Source organism: Entelurus aequoreus, linkage group LG01 (assembly GCF_033978785.1).
Source record: "Entelurus aequoreus isolate RoL-2023_Sb linkage group LG01, RoL_Eaeq_v1.1, whole genome shotgun sequence".
NCBI lineage: Eukaryota > Metazoa > Chordata > Actinopteri > Syngnathiformes > Syngnathidae > Entelurus > Entelurus aequoreus.
Window position 1 is genome coordinate 75,178,414 of NC_084731.1, and position 19,888 is coordinate 75,198,301.

A 19,888-nucleotide genomic window follows, 5' to 3' on the forward strand; every position below is an offset into this window, starting at 1 on the left:
GGTAGAATGTTATTTGTTTTTTCATTAAAAAAAAATTATTTTATTTTTCCCTACACTTTGTATCTTTACAGCCAAGAGAAATATATTCTTGTCCTTCCAGCAACATAATCTGACGGCACGTGACTTTATGTCGCAAACTCACTGTTGCCCCCTACAGGAGGTTCATATAGTCCACTGCTCTTCAAAATAAAAGCCTGTGTAAGTCAAACTGACAGGAGTATTTATTGTACAGAAAGATGCTAAGGCTGATGGCTGTTAAAAATCTTTGCCAGCAAGGAGACATTTGATTGGCTCTTGTGCTGGTGGAGGCGGTCCTTGTCCTGCTGCTTCTGGCTAATTGCGTCTTTTCGTTTCTTCTTCTTCTTCTGGATCTCCTCCTCTGTTTGTCGCTGTGTGAAGTCCCAGGTGCGCTCCTCCACCTGGCGAGAACAAATGTTGTCTTTTTGATCTCCTCCCTACACACGTTACATGCGCGGATGGAATTATAGACAAGCTTACCTGCTGTGCGTCATCCTTCTTTCTCTTCCTCACTTTGTCCATATGAGCGCTCTTGTCCACGGTGTCCAGGTAGAAGTTGGTTTCCCTCTTGGCCTGCGACACTTCAGTCCGCAGGCGCTGCTTTAGAACCATCTGCTCGTAGGCCAGACGCTCGCTCAGGTGAGTCCATTGGAACCTGTGCAGGTACTGCGACACCAAAGTCTTCATCACACCTCTGTTACTGAATGCTAACAGTTAGCATATGTCAAGTACCAAGTTGGATGACTTTGGAGTAAACGGTTACAACATTCGCTAAAAGAGTAAGCATGCTAACAGTTAACATATGTCAAGTACCAAGTTATAGGACTCTGGGGAAAACAGTTACAAAATTTGCCAAAAAGGTTAGCATGCTAACGTCAGCATGCTAACAGTTAACATTTATCAAGTACTAAGTTATAGGACTCAGGGGTAAACAGTTCAAAAAGTTGACAAAAAGGATAGCAGAGTAGCATTTTAACATTTATCAAGTACCGAGTTATAGGACTCTGGGGGAAAAGAGTTACAAAATTTGCCAAAAAGGTTAGCAGGCTGACCGTTAACGTACCGTATTTTCCAGACCATAGGGCGCACCGGATTATAAGGCGCACTGCCGATAAATGGACTGTTTTTTATCTTTTTTTCATATATAAGGTACACCGGATTATAGGGCGCATTAAAGGAGTCATATTATTATAATTTTTTTCTAAATGTAAAATACTTCCTTGTGGTCTACATCAGTGGTCCCCAACCACCGGGCCGCGGCCCGGTACCGGTCCATGGATCGATTGGTACCGGGCCACACAAGAAATAAATAAATAAAAAATGTATTTTTTTATTAAATCAACATAAAAAACACAAGATACACTTACAATTAGTGCACCAACCCAAAAAAACTCCCTCCCCCATTTACACTCATCCGCACACAAGGGTTGTTTCTTTCTGTTATTAATATTTCAGGTTCCTACATTATACATCAATAGTCCGTAAGCACACATGATTGTATTTTGTTATGACAATAAACATTTTTTTTTTTAAATTAAAAAATACCATTAATGGGTTATACTTGTATAGCGCTTTTCTACCTTCAAGGTACTCAAAGCGCTTTGACAGTATTTCCACATTTACCCATTCACACACTGATGGCGGGAGCTGCCATGCAAGGCGCTAACCAGCAGCCATCAGAGGCAAAGGGTGAAGTGTCTTGCCCAAGGACACAACGGACGTGACTAGGAAGGTAGAAGGTGGGAATTGAACCCCAGTAACCAGCAACACTCCGATTGCTGCCACAGCCACTCTACCAACTTCGCCACACCGTCCCATTACCCCGCTAAAATACCATTACCCCGCTATAAACATTTACCGTATTTTACGGACTATAAGGCGCACTTAAAATCCTTTTTTTCCTCATAACTCGACAGTGCACCTTATAAGCCGGTGCGCCTAATATATGGAATAATTCTGGTTTTGCTTACCGACCTCGAAGCAATTTTATTTGGTACATGGTGTAATGATAAGTGTGACCAGTAGATGGCAGTCAAACATAAGACATACGTAAAGACTGCAATATGATGGCAATATGACTCAAGTAAACACCAACATTTTATATGTTCCATTGAAAATATAGAACATTACACACGGCGCTCAAAAATCTATCAAAATGTTTTAGTACGACTTTGGTGAGCTATGAAGCCACACCGCTTGATAAGCGTCAACATCAATCAATCAATCAATCAATGTTTATTTATATAGCCCTAAATCACAAGTGTCTCAAAGGGCTGTACAAGCCACAACGACATCCTCGGTACAGAGCCCACATACGGGCTAACATAAGAGTATTATTATGGTGTGTGTATAAGGTAAGACATTATCTGGCGTTTTGTTTCGCAATATTATGCAAAAGCAACGTTTCTTACCTTCTGGTACCTGCTGATCTGTATTTGGGATCTGAAAAAGTCCTGAATAATTGCGCACGTCCGCCTTTGTAGTCCGTGGAGGCGCTATAGTTGATAATTGTCTTCTTTTTCTCTATCTTCTTGTTATGGGACATTCGTTCTCCACTGTTGCCATTTCTAATATAAAGTAGTGTAAGTTCTTACTTATATCTGTCAGTGAACTCGCCATGAAAGCGCTAAAACATACTGGTGTAGTGAGTTTACATTATTCACCCAAGAAACTTTACTTATTAGAGTTCCGGTCGGACGGTTTTTCACGAGACACATGTGGTGTTGTTGTTTCCGAAAGAGGAGATGCTGCTCCGTTATTGATTGAAGTAAAGTCTGAATGTCATTAAAACAGTAAGCTCCATCTTTTGATCTCTTCCACTCCCATCCGTGCACGCTACACCGCTACAACAAAGATGCCGAAGGTGAGCCACGTAAATAAGACCGCCCACAAAACGGGGCATTCTGAAGCGACTGTCAGAAAGCGGCTTGAAGATCATCTGTAAAACATCATCTATGCAACATTTTGACCAAAGAACCACCATTACATGTTATGTAGACCACAAGGAAGTCTTTTACATTTACAAAAAAATAATAATATGACTCCTTTATGCGCCCTATAATCCGGTGCACCTTATATATGAAAAAAGATCAAAAATAGACCATTCATTGGCAGTGCGCCTTATAATTCGGTGCGCCATATTGATCGGAAAATACGGTAAGTAAAAAGTATTGGCAATATTACCCCGGTATTTACTCTTTTTTTTATTTATACCGAATCTAGTCGGACCTCTAGTTGCCGGGCAGAATAGTACCTTGATGCACCACAGGTCTGACGTGAATGTCTGGCGTTTCCTTGTGGCCATGGGAGTGTTGTGGAGAGACGCCGCCACTCGCTTGGCCACGCGTTTGTCCCGAAACTCAACCCAGCCCTCTGTGAAGTCGCACCTCCTTGACCCAGCCTTCCTCTTCCGCTTCTTGACCTCGCCGTCTGCAACACAACATGGTGTCACGTACACGCCATCGTCAGGACATACGCATCATTGCCTCGTGTTTGCGCTTGCCTTCGGGTTGCAGGAAAACCCGTCCAATCTCGCCGTAGACGGACATCAGGTTCCTCAGGTGTTTAGGCCGGAATCTCGGAGGAATGTGACCCAGGTACAAAATCCCTGGAACACACTTCCTGTCTGAGGAAGAAGTCAGTGCTGCCCCTTTAAGAGTTCTCTTTTTCTGCTTTATTTCTACTGCATCGCCATCATCTCTGATTGTGTCCTCCTCTTCCTCCTCAACAGTCTGCTTCCTGTCCTCCTCTTCCTCTTCAGTTGTCGACCTTCTGTCCTCCTCTTCCTCCTGAGTTGTCGACCTTCTGTCCTCCTCTTCCTCATGAGTTGTCGACCTTCTATCCTCCTCTTCCTCCTGAGCTGGCATCTTCCTTTATCCTGTCTGTTCGCTGCAAATCAAAGCAGACTATTATAACCGATGACAGTTACGAAACACTTAAGTGTGATTATCTTATCCGTTTAAATCTCTTGTATTTTTTTTATAGTAGGCAGCAAAGTCACGGCACTTAAATCAATTTTATTTATACAGCATTTCTTACAGGGAGCGCTCACAAAGTGCTTCACATGGTTAAAATACAAACAGTTTAATCAAAATAGGCATATGCAGCGCTGTATGCTTAGCTAGTAGCACAGGTGCTACTATGTCAAAAAAATTAGTAGCACAGAAGAAAATTGTCAGATACCGATATTAAAACTAAAAGTACCGCCGTATCAGTTTTGGTCCATATCGCCCAGCCCTACAGAGTCATGAGTGACATTTCCGCATCAATCACTTGTCCATTTGGTTATGGTTTAAGTTTATTTCAAACATGCACTAAAGATGGGCAAAAATGTTACTTTAGTTTGTTTAAATTTGGATGGATTTTTTTCAAGAGCAAACTGCGATGAAAGGCTTGAAATCCTTATTCGCACATGTGCGACAGGTTGGGTTTTTTTCAAGTCGCAAGGTGTATTTTAGGCTCATTTGCGAGGAAATTTGTCGCACCTTGCAGCCCAGAAATAGTAGGGATGTAGCGATGCGGAGAACGTTCATGTTTTTAAGAGCAGGCTTAAGACCCACCTTTTTGATTTGGCTTTTACCTGATATTAATTATTTTAACTTGTATTTCATTATTCATCTGTACTCATGGTTCTTATTATTTTACAAGTTTTTTGTTTTTTTTCCCAACGTTCCTCAAATTAGCCATCTACCTCAGGGGTTATCGGTTGTGTTCGTGGGGGCGCTTTTGTGTCAGCGTCCTGGTGGCCATGGTCTGATTACCTCCTGGTGCAGATGGCTCCTGTGATAGTGTTTACTCACATGTCTCCTCTGTACTCAACCATGCAATCATTTGTCCATATAGTTGCATATGCAGCGCTCAAATTTTACCGCGGCAGCCACGGCAAGTGCCGCAACCGCCCTCGTCATTTGCCGTAATGCCCAAAAAATGTACCAACATCTGCGGCAAGAATATGCTGTGAATGCCCTTGGCTTTTTACTTGTTAATGGACAAGGAATGTAACGGTATAATGATAATTTGCGATAATTCCCGACGGTTAATAATACCGTTTAAATGTTTTAATTGAAAAAAAACTTCATTTATTAATGCATTTTCGGCAACACGAAGTCAGGTGCATGCGCACTAGTGGTGTTTGGCTGGATAATCATGGCGGACCAACGACACCAACTTTGCTGCGGAAATTTCTCCTCGGAGTAAACGGAGCCAAGCGCTTGGTTTAACGTCATTTTCCCTCGCTTCCCGCCATGCGTTTAAGAGCGCACTGCTGTGTTTAGATGGAGACAGGTGTGGACAATATTGGAGACACTTGTCCCCACACTAAAAGTATACAGCGAAGGAGAAAACTATTTGATGTTTTGCAGCCGGCGATGTGTTGGGAACGTAGTCACAACTTCTTTATAAAGTCTTTACTTTGTTGACTGGGATGTTCACTCTTTTATTTAACTGCTAACTGTATCACTGTTGAAATGAAATCAATATTGGCTAAAATGTTTTGTCATATCATCAAATTGAACACGGGCTGTGAAGATTGTTTATTCGATGTGAGAGGTGTCACTCCGGGGTTTTTTTTATTGGCCAAACTCACCAAAAATGATTCCCGGCGCGGCACTGCTGCTGCCCACTGCTCCCCTCACCTCCCAGGGGGTGAACAAGGGGATGGGTCAAATGCTGAGGACAAATTTCGCCACACCTAGTGCGTGTGTGACAATCATTGGTACTTTAACTTTAACAAACTGTTGTACTGAAATAGTAGGGAGGCGTTGGAGAAGACCAAAGCTTGTTTATTCGACTTAATCTTCATTAGCCAAACTGCTTTGTGTTTTATTTTGATATCAAAAAGTAAACCTCAGGGTTTTTTTTTACATTGTGTTTTTTTCATGTCACTTAGGTGTTACTTCAAAAACATTCATGTGACACATCATTTTGTTAATGTTTTATTGTGTATAGTTAATTCCTATATGACATATTTCTGCTCAAACTCTTAATGGATCTGTCCTTGTACAGCATATACATGTACATATAAATGTACATAACTTAAAAAAAATAAAAGCTCTCTCTATCAAAATGTAAACATAGAGACAAAGGCATCATGTAATGACAAAAAGCTGACAAGTTGAAAAACTAATATTTGTCTATAAATATATGGATAATGTTTATCTATAGTCTTTTTATTAGACATTACAAATGACATGATGGTATTACGTTCACAGCCAAACACTGCTTTACTTAACAATCAGTAATCATGATTTCAATATTGATAACAATAATCCTAATTATTACTTTGGCCATAATTGGCAGCCCTAGATCTCATACATTAAAGAAAGAAAATAATGTTTGCCTTGGTGCCCTCCTCACTTGCCTCGGTGCCCTAAAATATGAGCCGTCCTTTAAGGAAACACTTGCCTTGACCTTAAAAAGTTCAAATTCGAGGCCTGCCTACAGTATGTGTGTATGTTTGTGTTTGGTATCTGTGTGCGTGCGTACGTATGTGATAATGGGGGATATGGGTCATCGGGGTATTGTTTTTAACTTTGTAAAGCACTTTGCGTTGCATTTCTTTAATGTATGAAAAGCGCTTTATAAATAAAGTTTGTTTTGATGTAACGTATTGTTGATGCCGGTTTCAAAATCCTCGCAATAATGCCGTGACCATATCAAACGAAACCTCGGTGGGCGTAGTTTTTTTTCTTGCACTTTTGCGTTGGCCCGTCTGAAAATAAACTACATCTACCAAAATACTCTGCACAGCACGGTAGCGCCGTAAAGGGGAGAAAAAGAGGAAGCTTTCGGGAGAAGTGTGTTCGGAGTTTGGACATTTCATCAAAATCTGTCCATAACTTTTCGAGTTATGTTGCTTAAAAACAGACAAACAAATCCTGGTGAAAACAGAACCTATTTGGCGGAGGTAATTAAGTCTGCGTACTGCAAAGCAAAGCGCGCTACCTTTGTCACGAGCGTTTCCAAACCGACATCAAGCCGGTCACCGCCGTGGAGGAATACGAGTATTATAAGAAGCTACTTCATAAACCATCACCAGAGAAACATATATTTAAGCCAGTGAGGTATTTACATTATTAGTGAAGTGAATTATATTTATATAGCGCTTTTCCCTAAAGGTAAAATTGTCAGTTAACTTGTCTGAGGAACAGCATTTTCCAAAATGATATGAAAAAATGTCCACTGCAGAGGACACTTATAAAGTAAACGTTGAAAGACAAACTATTTATTGTTTTTCACTAGTCACACTGGATATTTACATGGTCACTTTAAAGACACTCAACTGTAAGTTTTGGTATTGTGACTATTTTCTTGTAACAGTGGATGTTGCAGCACTATTCGTTGAACTTGAAATATGTATTAGTATAATAAAAAAAATATGATTAGAACATTTGAGCATTATGTTTGTGTTATATTCCTGCCACTTCATTTTACACACTATGGCATTTTTACCAAGCCTTTTTTGGGTCGATACCACAATAATATCGTACCATGGCCTTAATACCGTGAAAACATCGTACCGTGATTTTTTGATTGATTGAAACTTTTATTATTAGATTGCACAGTACATATTCCGTACAATAGACCTCTAAATGGTAACACCCGAATAAGTTTTTCAACTTGTTTAAGTCGGGGTCCACGTAAATCAATTCATGGTATATTATATCGTTACATCCCTAGCATCTAGTATGATGCAACAACATATGATAATAAAAATAAATGAATGTATATAAAAATGATAATAGAATATTACTGAAATGCTCACTTAAAACTAATGTTTTTCACTGCCGTATAAAATGTCCAGAGAAGAGAAAGAACGTCTTACTTGACGTTGTTTTTAGGGAAACTTTCAACACGATACGGTAGAACTAAAAAGCAGAGCTTGGAATTATATCAATATTTGTATAAAAATGATGACACTACATTTATACCGCTGTTACATTTACACGAGTGTTTGTACACCGCTAAATACGAAGAATATTTAAGAATCTCACCGAGAAAACACTCGTCTGCGTGCTCGAAAGTCGCGTGTTGATGACGAAATGAATCGAGACGCACTTCCGTTTAGAACATATTTGCACTTCTTGGTGTTGCTTCCAAAATAAGAGCGTGTTTATCCTTCATTTCGTCTAGGAACTCATGGCTATTTCGTAATACACAAAAAACACGACTGATTGAAGTAAAGCCTTCCAAAATGTACAATTTATAAGATAGACTTTATTCATCCCACAGTGGGGAATTACCACATTGATGTTTATTAGGGTGTAACCCGCCTTCCGCCCGAATGCAGCTGATATAGGCTTCAGCACCCCCTGCGACACAGAAAAGAACAAGCGGTAGAAAATGGATGGATGTTTATTATATTTATTTTGGTATCAGGAAGGTCTTATTTTGGTAGGAATATGTAGCAAAGCGGGCCGGGAGGCGGGACTTCCGGAGCGGCAGTGCTAGCAGACAGACATGCAGAGGCCAGTGTCCAGTCTGCCGCTGAGTCCCAGCGTCAAGGTGAAACTGCTCAACGCGGGCTTTCAGATTCTTAATGATGTCGCAGCGGTCACGGCGCTCAACCTTAGTCGAGGTAACCTTTTTTTTTTTACTCGTTTTTTGCGTGGCTACAGTAGCTAGACAACAAGTATGTCATAACAACGCACAACCATACACACAGCATTTGTGCTGTGGCATTCAGTAGTTTATGGTGTGTTGCTGTCTCATGTTGCACCCCACAAAGTGTTAACACTGTAAGTACTGTACTAATTACGTGCATCTTAGTTGTAGTTTTTCAAATTTGAAGGTGTTGATATTAAAAAGTTGAGATCGTTAATGCTAATCAGTAGCATGACTTTAGCAAAGCCAATGTATATTATCATCAAGCTAGCGCATTTGCTGAAAAGTGGAGCCTTACTTAACTTACGTTGGAGCATATTTTTTTAGTCAGTCTCTTTGTCGGCATTAAAAAGTGCTACATTACCTAGAAGTAGTTTGGCTGAGCGACCCAGGTACCAAAACATGGCACCGTTGGATTTTACGTGACCGGCAGGATTCAGTCTGTGCCAGAAAAGTATCTAATTCGGTACCCATTTCTAATTACAGTACAGTATTTGTCTCATGTTCTATTATTATGTTGTGTTGATCAATGAATATATTAACCAACTGGGTTAAGGCTAAACAATGCTAACAACAACAACATAGCGGCTAATCAAATCCTGCCTCATCAATAACACATCCACACATGGGTGAGCCGTTGATGTGAGAAATGTCAAAGGGCGAGACGTACTCGTACTCAACGGGACTCGGCGCGCCACTTAATGCTAACAAGACTGCTATCAGCAGTGGAGAGGAACTTTGTTAATGCGCTTCATCTTCAACATCGTTAGCTTTTGTCCCGAGCGATGTTGAATGACGGCATGGGACACGCAATGCTAACAACATGGCTAATGGTCACAGCTGCGAACGTCAAGTTGACTAACGTTTGGCAAAACAACTTACGCCCATGGTTTCAGTACTTGGAAGCCCAGTTCTAACGAGAGGAATTACCCAGGATGTGATGAGATACTTCCACGTCATAGTCGTGTTGTAGTGGCCGGGTGAATTCTCCAGGCAGTAGAACACACTCAATGCTGCCATATTGGGTGTTATTTCATGTTTAGAGGGCTTTAATTGTGTTTAAAAACATATTTAAATGTTTTTTTTATGCTCTGACAATTTTTTTAGACAATAATCCTACTGGGCAAGTCTGGAACCAAGGGACGACTTTAGTGAATATTGTCACAAAGTTTGTTGTTGAAAATGTTTTTCTTTTTTATTCTGATTACAATCATGATCCTTAAGTGTACATGCAAAATGGGATCTTGATATATTTTAAGTAGTATCGAATCTATAACAAAATGGGCAGTATCGCCCATCACTCATTTCTGTTGCAGAGGCGGGTCTCAGCCAGCGGGAGGCGCTGGAGGTACTGCAAGCTGTGAGGAAAGAGGGAGGAGCTGACGGAGGAGGAGGAGGAGCTCCTCTGACCGCACTTGACCTCCTGCAGAAAGAGGAGGAGCTAAGGAGCATCGTGACCTTCTCTTCACAGCTGGACAGCATGCTCGGAGGAGGACTTCCTGTCGGGAAAACCACGGAAGTCTGCGGCGCACCGGGAGTGGGAAAAACACAACTTTGGTGCGACTGACACACACATTCCTGTATTTGTTTCCTTCTTGAGACCTCCGAAAAATGCCTACCTCTTTAGGACCACCCTTTCTAGTTATATAAAGATTTGTATTTACAACATTAATAATATATACATACAATACATATATAAACAAAGGTAAGCTTTTAGTGAATACTTTTTTTTTGTTTGTAATTGTTTTTTAATCTTCATTGTTTATTTCAAGTTATTACAGTATGGGTCTACATACATATTTATTTTATTTTTTTTAATACATTTTGGCCAAAGGGGACACATTTCAATTTCTTACACACACTTGTTATTTCATATGTTGGCCAGAGGGGAAGCACTTTAAATTTTTACACACACTTGTTATTTCATATGTTGACCAGAGGGGGAGCACTTTTAAAACCGACACACAGTCAATTTGAAAAATCTCTCCTTTTTGGGACCACCCTCATTTTGATAGATTTCACCACCAGGGGTGCAAATGAGACATTCTCAATTAGATACAATGGTTTTCTGTATTGGGACCATGATTTATGTCCTAACTTGTTCACACCTCCTCATATGGAAGCTACTTTTCCTTGTTGTTGTCTCAAGAAGGGTAGAAATACAAGAACACACACACATTAAATGTGACACAGGTGTGTTCAGTCTGCAGTTGGCGGTGGACGTCCAGGTGCCGGCGTGCTTCGGCGGTCTCGGAGGTCAGGCGGTCTTCATCGACACGGAAGGAAGCTTCGTCGTTCAACGAGTCGTCGACATCGCCACCGCCGCCGTCCGCCATTGCTCCATGTTGGCGGACGACGCGGACCAACGGGATGCCATGACCACCTTTAACGTGGACAACATCCTGTCCAACATCTTCCTGGTACGGCGCGACATACTCCCCACCTGATAGGAAGTGATGCAAGGTGATCATGTCCTGGTCTTGGTGTGCTTAAGGTGCGCTGCCATGACTACGTGGAGCTTCTCGCCGAGGTCTACCTGCTGCCCGACTTCCTGTCTGCTCACCCTCAGGTCCGCCTCCTCGTGATTGACAGCGTGGCCTTTCCCTTCCGACAGCTTTTCGACGAGCTGTCGCAGCGGACACGCCTCCTCAACGGCCTCGCCCAGCAGCTCATCTCCATGGCGACCAAGCACAACATGGCCGTGGTCCTGACCAACCAGATGACCACGAGGCTGCGAGGTGGACACTCGCAGCTCGTCCCCGCACTGGGGGAGAGCTGGGGCCACGCCCCCACCCTGAGACTCCTCCTGCGGTGGGCGGGCTCACAGAGGCAGGCCACCATCTTTAAATCTCCACACCACATGGAGGCCACGGTCAGCTACCAAATCACTTCGGACGGTTTCAGAGACATTGACCAATCGGAGCAGCAGCCGAGCAAACGCCCCCGAACGCTCCCCGACCAGTCGGCTGCCTGCTCGAGCAAACAGATGCAGTTGACTGGCTAAAGCTGCAGTTGTTTTCAGCCAATCAGAGAGAGGCGTGATGAAGACCATGTTTCTTTGCAAAGGTGAATAAGATGTCATTAAAAAACAATGTATTTACTTTTTAAAACCCATGCCTTATTAAAAGTCAAACTGATGTCTAAAGACCGTTTAATCAATCCAAAGAAAAATACTTAGTCAGTGCAACCAGTCTCTACAGATTTCAGTTAGTCCAACTGGTCTCCAAAGACTCTTTAGTCAACCCAAGACACATTAGTAAGTCCCAAGTTGTCTTGAAAGATCTAAGTTTAGTGAGTCCAAGTGGTCTCCAAGGAGTGTACTCCTTAGTCCATTCAAATACTCTTTCCGAAGTGCTCCTTATCTTTACAGACAGTTTAGTAAGTCCAAGTTGTCTCTAAAAAATTTAATCAATCCAACTAGTCTTTAAAGACTTCTTAGTACAAGCAACTTGTCTCTAAAAGACTCTTTAAGTCAAACGTAAGACTCTTTAGTAAGTCCAACTGGTCTCAAAAGACTCTTTAGTCAACCCCAAGACACATGAGTAAGTCCCAAGTTGTCTTGAAAGATCTAAGTTTAGTGAGTCCAAGGAGAGGACTCCTTAGTCAGTCCAAAGACTATTTCCGAAATGCTCCTCGTCTCTACAGACTGTTTAGTAAGTCCAAGTTGTCTCTAAAGACTCTTTTAGTCAATCCCAAAACTCTATGGTAAGTCAATTCAAAGACTCCGTAGTAGGTGAAACTTGTCTCCTGACTCTTTCAAAAGTCCAACTAGTTCTAAAGACTGTTTAGTAAGTCCAAGTTGTCTCTAAAAATGTTTAAGCTATCCAATTAGTCTTCAAAGACTTCTTAGTACAAGCAACTGGTCTCTAAAAGACGCTTTAGTCAAACATAAGACTCTTTAGTAAGTCCAACTAGTCTCCAAAGACTAGTCAACCCAAGACACATTAGTAAGTCCAAGTTGTCTTGAAATATCTAAGTTGTAGTGAGTCCATGGGGTCTCCAGTGAGTGGACTCTTTACAATCCAAAGACTGTTTCCGAAGTGCTCCTCGTCTCTACAGACTGTTAAGTAAGTCCAAGTTGTCTCTAAAGACTCTTTTAGTCAATCCCAAAACTCTTCAGTAAGTCAATACAAAGACTCCTTAGTAGGTGCAACTTGTCTCTCCTGACTCCTTCAAAAGTCCAACTAGTCTCTAAAGACTGTTAAGTAAGTCCAAGGACAAGCGGTAGAAAATGGATGGATGTATGGATAAGTCAAAGTGGTCTCCATAGAGCTAGCTCTTTAATCAATCCAAAGACTCTTACTACGTGCTTTTCGTCTTTACGGACTAATTAGGAAGTCCTAGTTGTCTCTAAAGACTAATCAATCTAATTAGATTTCAAAGACTCCTTAGTAGGTGCAACTTGTCTCTCCTTACTCCTTCAAAAGTCCAACTAGTCTCTAAAGACTGTTAAGTAAGTCCAAGGACAAGCGGTAGAAAATGGATGGATGTATGCATAAGTCAAAGTGGTCTCCATAGAGCTAGCTCTTTAATCAATCCAAAGACTCTACTAAGTGCTTTTCGTCTTTACGGACTAATTAGGAAGTCCTAGTTGTCTCTAAAGACTAATCAATCTAATTAGATTTCAAAGACTCCTTAGTAAGTGCAACTTGTCCCTACCGACTCTTTATGTCCAACTAGCCTTGAAAGACTGTTTAGTAAGTCCAAGTGGTGTCCAAAGACTCTAATCATCCAAAGAAAAATACTATTTAAAAGGGAAACTATTCTCTCCAGACTTCAGGAAGTCCAAGTAGTTTCTAAAGAGTAGACTCTTTAGTCAATCCAAATACTTTTTACTGAGTGTTACTTGTCTCTACTGACTGTTTAGTAAGTCCAGGTTGTCTCTGAATAATCTAATAAATCCAACTAGTCTTCAAAGACTATTTAGTAAGTCCAACTGGTCTCTAAAATACTCTTTAGTAAATCCAATTGGTTTCAAAAGACTATGTAGTAAATCCAAGTGGTCTCTAAAGAGTAGACTCTTTATTCGATCCAAAGGCTCCTCAGTAAGTACAACTGACATTGACAGACTTGGGGCTAAAATGCTATACATCCACGGAAAAATATTTTGCATTACTAAGTGCAACTAGTCTCTACAGACTTCAGGAAGTCCAAGTAGTTTCTAAAAGAATAGACTCTTCAGTCAATCCAAAGATGATTTACGGAGTGTTACTTGTTTCTACTGACTGTTTAGTAAGTCCAAGTTGTCTCTGAAAAATCTAATTAATCCAATTAGTCTCCAAAAACTTCTCAGTGCAAGGAACTGGTTTCTAAAAGACTCTTTAGTCAAATGTAAGACTCTTTAGTAAGTCCAAATGGTGTCCAAAGAGTATTTAGTAAGTGCAAGTGGTGTCTAAATACTCTATTCATCCAAAGAAGAAGACTTAAGTGCAACAACTCTACAGATACAGGAAGTTTCCAAAGAGTAGACTCTTCAGTCAATCCAAAGACTCTTTACTGTTGCTCATCTGTACTATTTAGTAATCTAATCAATCCAACTAGTCTTTAAAGACTCTTAAGTACGGGCATTGGCGTTGTTAGGCCTATTTTAGGGGGGCTCAAGACCCCCTAAAATGTTCTTAAGCCCCCCTAAATAATTTGGTGTTATAAAAAAAAAAAATCTTTTTTTTTTTTTTTTTTACAAATACATGCCGACATATTCATTATAAAGTGTCCTGAATATGAGTTTAAATAAATAATCATATAACCTGTCATTATTCACTCAGTTTCCCTTCACTTCATCGCATAAGATAGAGAGCCCCTTTAGTGCGTCGGTATCCAATCCATTCCACTTGTTCATATAGAAGATGCCCACATCACTCAAAATCCAGTCCGCATTTTTTCTGTGACCTTGCTTGCGGTCCTTGGACTTGTTCATATAGAAAATGCCCACATCACTCAAAATCTAGGCCGCATTTTCTCTGCGACCTTTCTTGCGGTCCTGCAGGTGTATGAAGCACATTAGCACACAGCACTGCAGAACAAGAACCTTGTGTCTGCAATTGTAAATAATTTATTTTTTAAGTTTTGTGTTTCTTGTAGAATCTATATAAAGTAATATACATTAGCCTATTGTTAAAATAATAAAAAAACATCATTAAATATATTTGTTTTATTGTATTGTTACATTAATAGCTGTTGTATTATTATAGGATGGCTTGTTAAACATTTCATAGGATTTTCAGAGGGTGGAAAAACCAAGACATTTAATATAAAATGTAAAATGAATAAATACATAAAAAGAAAAAGAAAAAAAATGGTTAAAAGCCATCGTCCGGGGGAGCATTTAATATCGTCCGGTGCATTTTTTTTTACCGTCCCCGGGACGACGGGACTACATTACACTCAAGCCCTGAAGTTACATTTTATTGTTTGCATTATTTGTTTCAGCATTGCACTTTGTAATCTGTGCAACTTCAAAATATTTGGGAACAAACAATTATTGTATTGTGAGCGAAAGTCGTGGCATTAGCCTCTATGTTGTGAATGAATAACATAGAGGCTAATGCCATGACTTTCATTGTGTTTCAGTGTTGAAGGATCATGCAAGTAATTGTTTCTTGTTGATGCTGTAAACAAAATGTCACTGTGCAAACCCATGTTTGTTGTTGTACTGAACACAGATTGAAAATAAACCGACTGAAATAATAGAAATAACAATGATTAATTTCTAAGTCTTTGTTAGCCGTTTGTGAAGTTATGTGCTTGTGCGCTACGTTCGCTCGCATCCTGTGCATCTCCTGGGGGCTAAGCCCCCCCTGTCCTTAAAAGCTAGTGACGCCCCTGAGTACGGGCAATCATAAAATTCAATTTAGTAAGTCCAAGTGGTCTCTAAAGAGTAGAAACCTTATTCAATCCAAAGGCTCCTTATTAAGTACAACTGGTCTCGAAAGACTGTTTAGTAGATCCAAGTGGTGTCTAAAGACTATTCACCAAAAGAAAAAGACTTAAGTGCAGCAAGTCTCTACAGACTTCAGGAAGTCCAAGTAGTTTCTAAAGAGTAGACACTTAAGTCAATCCAAAGACTCTTTGCAGAGTGTTACTTGTCTTTACTGACCATACTTGTCTACCCTCCTGATTTTTTTTCCCGGGAGACTCACGAATTTCAGTGCCCCTCCCGAAAATCTCCCGGGGCAACCATTCTCCCAAATTTTTCCCGATTTCCACCCGGACAACAATATTGGGGCTGTGCCTTAAAGGCACTGCCTTTAGCGTCCTCTCTCACCTGAAAAGGAGACTATTATATATGTCTCCGTTATCCATAGGTTTATCTATAACCCATAAAGTAGGCAGGCACGGAGCTATTTCTCAGCGTGTGTTTATTCCAGCCAGCACGTTAATACACTGACACACAACACCCGGATTCCCATCATGCATTGCTTCAAAACTACGGCAAATAGTAATGTCCAAAAACATAACAAAGATGAAGCAGAAGAACGAAGAAGAGACATGGCGACGACAGGTAAGAAGAAGAAGTACTCTTGCAAGTTCCAAAATGATTGGAAAAACTAATTTCAGTTCATCCAGGACAGCTTGAAGGGGAAGGGGTATGCTGCCTGCAAATTTTGTAGATCAGACTTCTCCATTGAACACGGTGGCCGAACGGATATACTCATTCATGAACCTGTCTCTCAAGACACTAGTTAATTCATACACTCTTTTGTAAGTTCAACCGGTGTCAAAAGACTATTTAATAAGTAAGGGGGTCTCCAAAGAGTATGCTCTTTAGTAAGTACAACTGGGCTTGAAATACTGTTTAGTAACTCCAAGTGGTCTCGAAAGACTCTATTCCTCCAAAGAAAAATCCTTTAATAAATGCAACTAGTTTCTACAGAATTCAGGAAGTCCCAGTAGTTTCTAAAGAGTAGACTCTTCAGTCAATCCAAAGACTCTTTACAGAGTCATCTCTACTGACTGTTTAGTAGGTCCAAAAGTCTAATCAGTCCAACTGGTCTCTAAATACTCTTGTCAATCGTAAGACTCTTGAGTTAATCCAACGAGTCTCTACAGACTTTAATAAGTCAAACTGGTCTTTAAATACTCTTTTGTCAATCGTAAGACTCTTGAGCTAATCCAACTAGTGTCAACAAACTTTAATACGTCCAACTGGTCTCAAAAAACTATTTTGTAAGTCCAAGTGGTCTCCAAAGAGTAGACTATTCAGTACAGCTGGGCTCAAAATACTGTTTTGTACGTCCAAATTGTGTCTGAAGAATCTTTATTCATCCAAAGACAAATACTTATGTGCAACTAGTCTCTACAGCTTCTAAAGAGTAGACTCTTCAGTCAATCCAAACTCTTTACTGAGTGTTACTCGTCTCTACTGACCAGAGGTGGGACCAAGTCATTGTTTTGCAAGTCATAAGTAAGTCTCAAGTCTTTGCCCTCAAGTCCCGAGTCAAGTCCCGAGTCAAGACAGGCAAGTCCCGAGTCAAGTCCAAAGTCAAGACTGGAAAGTCTCAAGTCAAGTCCCAAGTCCTGCATTTTGAGTTTCGAGTCCTTTCAAGTCCTTTTAACCACAGACTAATATATTTACACAGATTGTGTATGCTTTTAAAACGCTGTATTTATTTATTAAAAACAAGTGCATTTGGAATTGCAGGAAAAAAAATAGTGCTGACATTGCACTTCATAATAGCACTATTATCCAGTCATTTTAAACATTTAACTCATTCCTTTACAGAATAAACACATTTGAAAAAACAAGTGCAACTGTACTTATTTGCACAAAAGTGTTAACATTGTATTTCCATGGCTTATTGCATTATAACAAGTTCCACAGCAGTTTCTACCCTGTTCTTACCTTATCTCATTGATCTCATCTCATACTGTATGTGTGCGTACACATGAAAAACATAACAAATACATGAACATAACACTGAACAGAGTTGTACTTTTTAGATGTCAGGGCCCTATGCAATATGTACACATTCTTAATATAGTATACATTTAACACACATGTACACAATGAAAGATACGGAGCACTCCTGAATAACTTTTTCATCTTTGGGTTTTGGGGAAAGTAGGGCAGCACGGTGGCACAGGGGTTAGTGCATGTGCCTCACAATACGAAGGTCCTGAGAAGTCCTGAGTTCAATCCCGGGCTCGGGACCTTTCTGTGTGGAGTTTGCATGTTCTCCCCGTGACTGCGTGGGTTTCCTCCGGGTACTCCGGCTTCCTCCCACCTCCAAAGACATGCACCTGGAGGATAGGTTGATTGGCAACACTAAATTGGCCCTAGTGTGTGAATGTGAGTGAATGTTGTCTGTCTATCTGTGTTGGCCCTGCGATGAGGTGGCGACTTGTCCAGGGTGTACCTTGCCTTCCGCCCGATTGTAGCTGAGATAGGCTCCAGCGCCCCCCGCGACCCCGAAGGGAATAAGCGGTAGAAAATGGATGGATGGATGGAAAGTGGCAAGTCTTGTCAAGTCAAAAGTCTCAAGTCCAAGTGAAGTCACAAGTCATTAATGTTAAAGTCTAAGTCAAGTTACAAGTCTCTTTACATTTTGTCAAGTCGAGTCTAAAGTCATCAAATTCATGACTCGAGTCTGACACGAGTCCAAGTCGTGTGACTCGAGTCCACACCTCTGCTACTGTCTATTTAGTAAATCCAAGTTGTCTCTGAAAAATCTTAATATATCCAACTAGTCTTCAAAGACTCTTTACTACAAGCAACTGGTCTCCCAAAGACTCATTAGTCAATTGTAAGACTCTTTAGTAAGCCTAAGTGGTCTCTAAAGAGTAGACTATTCAATCCAAAGGCTCCTTAGTAAGTACAACTGGTCTCAAACGAGTGTTTAGTAAATCCAAGTGGTGTCTAAAGACTAAAACTAAATGCAATAGAATTCAGGAAGTTCCAGTAGTTTCTAAAAAGTAGACTCTTCTGTCAATACAAAGACGCTTTACAGAGTGTTAGTCATCTCTACTAACTGTTTAGTAGGTCCAAAGTCTAACAGATCCAACTGATCGCTCACTACTCTTTAGTCAATTGTAAGACTCTTGAGTTAATCCAACTAGTCTCTACAGACTTTAATAAATCCAACCGGTCTCAAAAGACTATTAAATAAGTCCAAGTGGTCGCCAAAGAGTAGACTCCTTATTCAATACAAAGGCTCCTTAGTTCCCTCCGGAGTACCCGGAGGAAACCCACGCAGTCATGGGGAGGACATGCAAACTCCACACAGAAAGATCCCGAGCCCGGGATTGAACTCAGGACCTTCATATTGTGAGGCACTTGCACTAACCCCTGTTTCACCGTGCTGCCCCTCCAACTAGTCTGTAAAGACTTTAATAAATCCAACCGGTCTCAAAAGACTATTTAGTAAGTCCAAGTGGTCGCCAAGGAGTAGACTCTTTATTCAATCCAAAGGCTCCTTAGTAAGTACAACAGATCTCGAAAGACTGTTTTGTAAGTCCAAGTGGTATCTAAAGACTCTTTATTCATCCAAAGAAAAAGACTTAAGTGCAACAAGTCTCTACAGACTTCAGGAAGTCCAAGTAGTTTCTAAAGAGTATACTTTTAAGTCAATCCAAAGAGTGTGCTACTTGTCTCTACTGTTTGGTAGGTCCAAAAATCCAATCAATCCAACTGATCTCACACTACTCTTTAGTCAATTGTAAGACTCTTGACTTAATCCAACCAGTCTCTACAGAATTGAATAAATCTGAACTGGTCTCAAAAGACCAATTTAGTAAGTCCAAGTGGTCACCAAAGAGTACACTCTTTATTCAATCCAAAGGCTCCTTGGTAAGTACAACTGATTTCGAAAGACTGTTTTGTAAATCCAAGTGGTGTCTAAAGATTTATTAATCCAAAGAAAAATATTTAGGTGCAACAAGTCTCTACAGACTTCAGGAAGTCCAAGTAGTTTCTAAAGAGTAGACTCTTAAGTCAATCCAAAGACTCAGTGTTACGTGTCTCTATTGTTTGGTAGGTCCGAAAATCCAATCAATTCAACTGATCTCTCACTAAACTTTAGTCAATTGTAAGACTCTTGAGTTAGTCCAACTAGTCTCTACAGACTTCAGTAAATTCAACTGGTCTCTAAAGACACTTTTGTTAATTCAAAGACTCTTTTGTAGGTCCAACTGGTCTCAAAATACTTTTTTGTAGGTCCAACTGGTCTCAAAAGACTATTTAGTAAGTCCAAGTGGTCTCCAAAGAGTAGACTATTATACAATTCAATCCAAAGGCTCCTTAGTAAATCCAACTGGTCTCTAAAGACTCTTT

General features: G+C 40.5%; 2 protein-coding genes across 3 annotated transcripts; one reads left to right on the forward strand and one right to left on the reverse strand.

Annotated features, from left to right (window-relative positions):
- Positions 1 to 31: 31 nt before the first annotated feature.
- abt1 (activator of basal transcription 1) lies at positions 32 to 8,094 on the reverse strand. The gene is made up of 5 exons (XM_062058125.1): positions 8,010 to 8,094; positions 3,521 to 3,906; positions 3,272 to 3,447; positions 499 to 684; positions 32 to 419 (listed from the first exon to the last, which is right to left on the reverse strand). Exons 2-5 carry the CDS (start codon positions 3,882 to 3,884, stop codon positions 240 to 242), a joined length of 906 nt encoding a protein of 301 aa, XP_061914109.1. The 5' UTR covers positions 3,885 to 3,906; positions 8,010 to 8,094; the 3' UTR covers positions 32 to 239.
- Positions 8,095 to 8,441: 347 nt separating this feature from the next.
- Positions 8,442 to 12,270, forward strand: rad51c (RAD51 paralog C). Of its 2 annotated transcripts, none has more exons than XM_062034229.1 (4): positions 8,442 to 8,593; positions 9,908 to 10,176; positions 10,823 to 11,039; positions 11,114 to 12,270. In XM_062034229.1, exons 1-4 carry the CDS (start codon positions 8,555 to 8,557, stop codon positions 11,621 to 11,623), a joined length of 1,035 nt encoding a protein of 344 aa, XP_061890213.1. In that variant the 5' UTR covers positions 8,442 to 8,554; the 3' UTR covers positions 11,624 to 12,270. The 2 variants fall into 2 exon arrangements, with proteins under 2 accessions (XP_061890213.1, XP_061890130.1); XM_062034146.1 differs by having other exon boundaries at positions 9,936 to 10,176; positions 11,114 to 12,266.
- Positions 12,271 to 19,888: the final 7,618 nt, after the last annotated feature.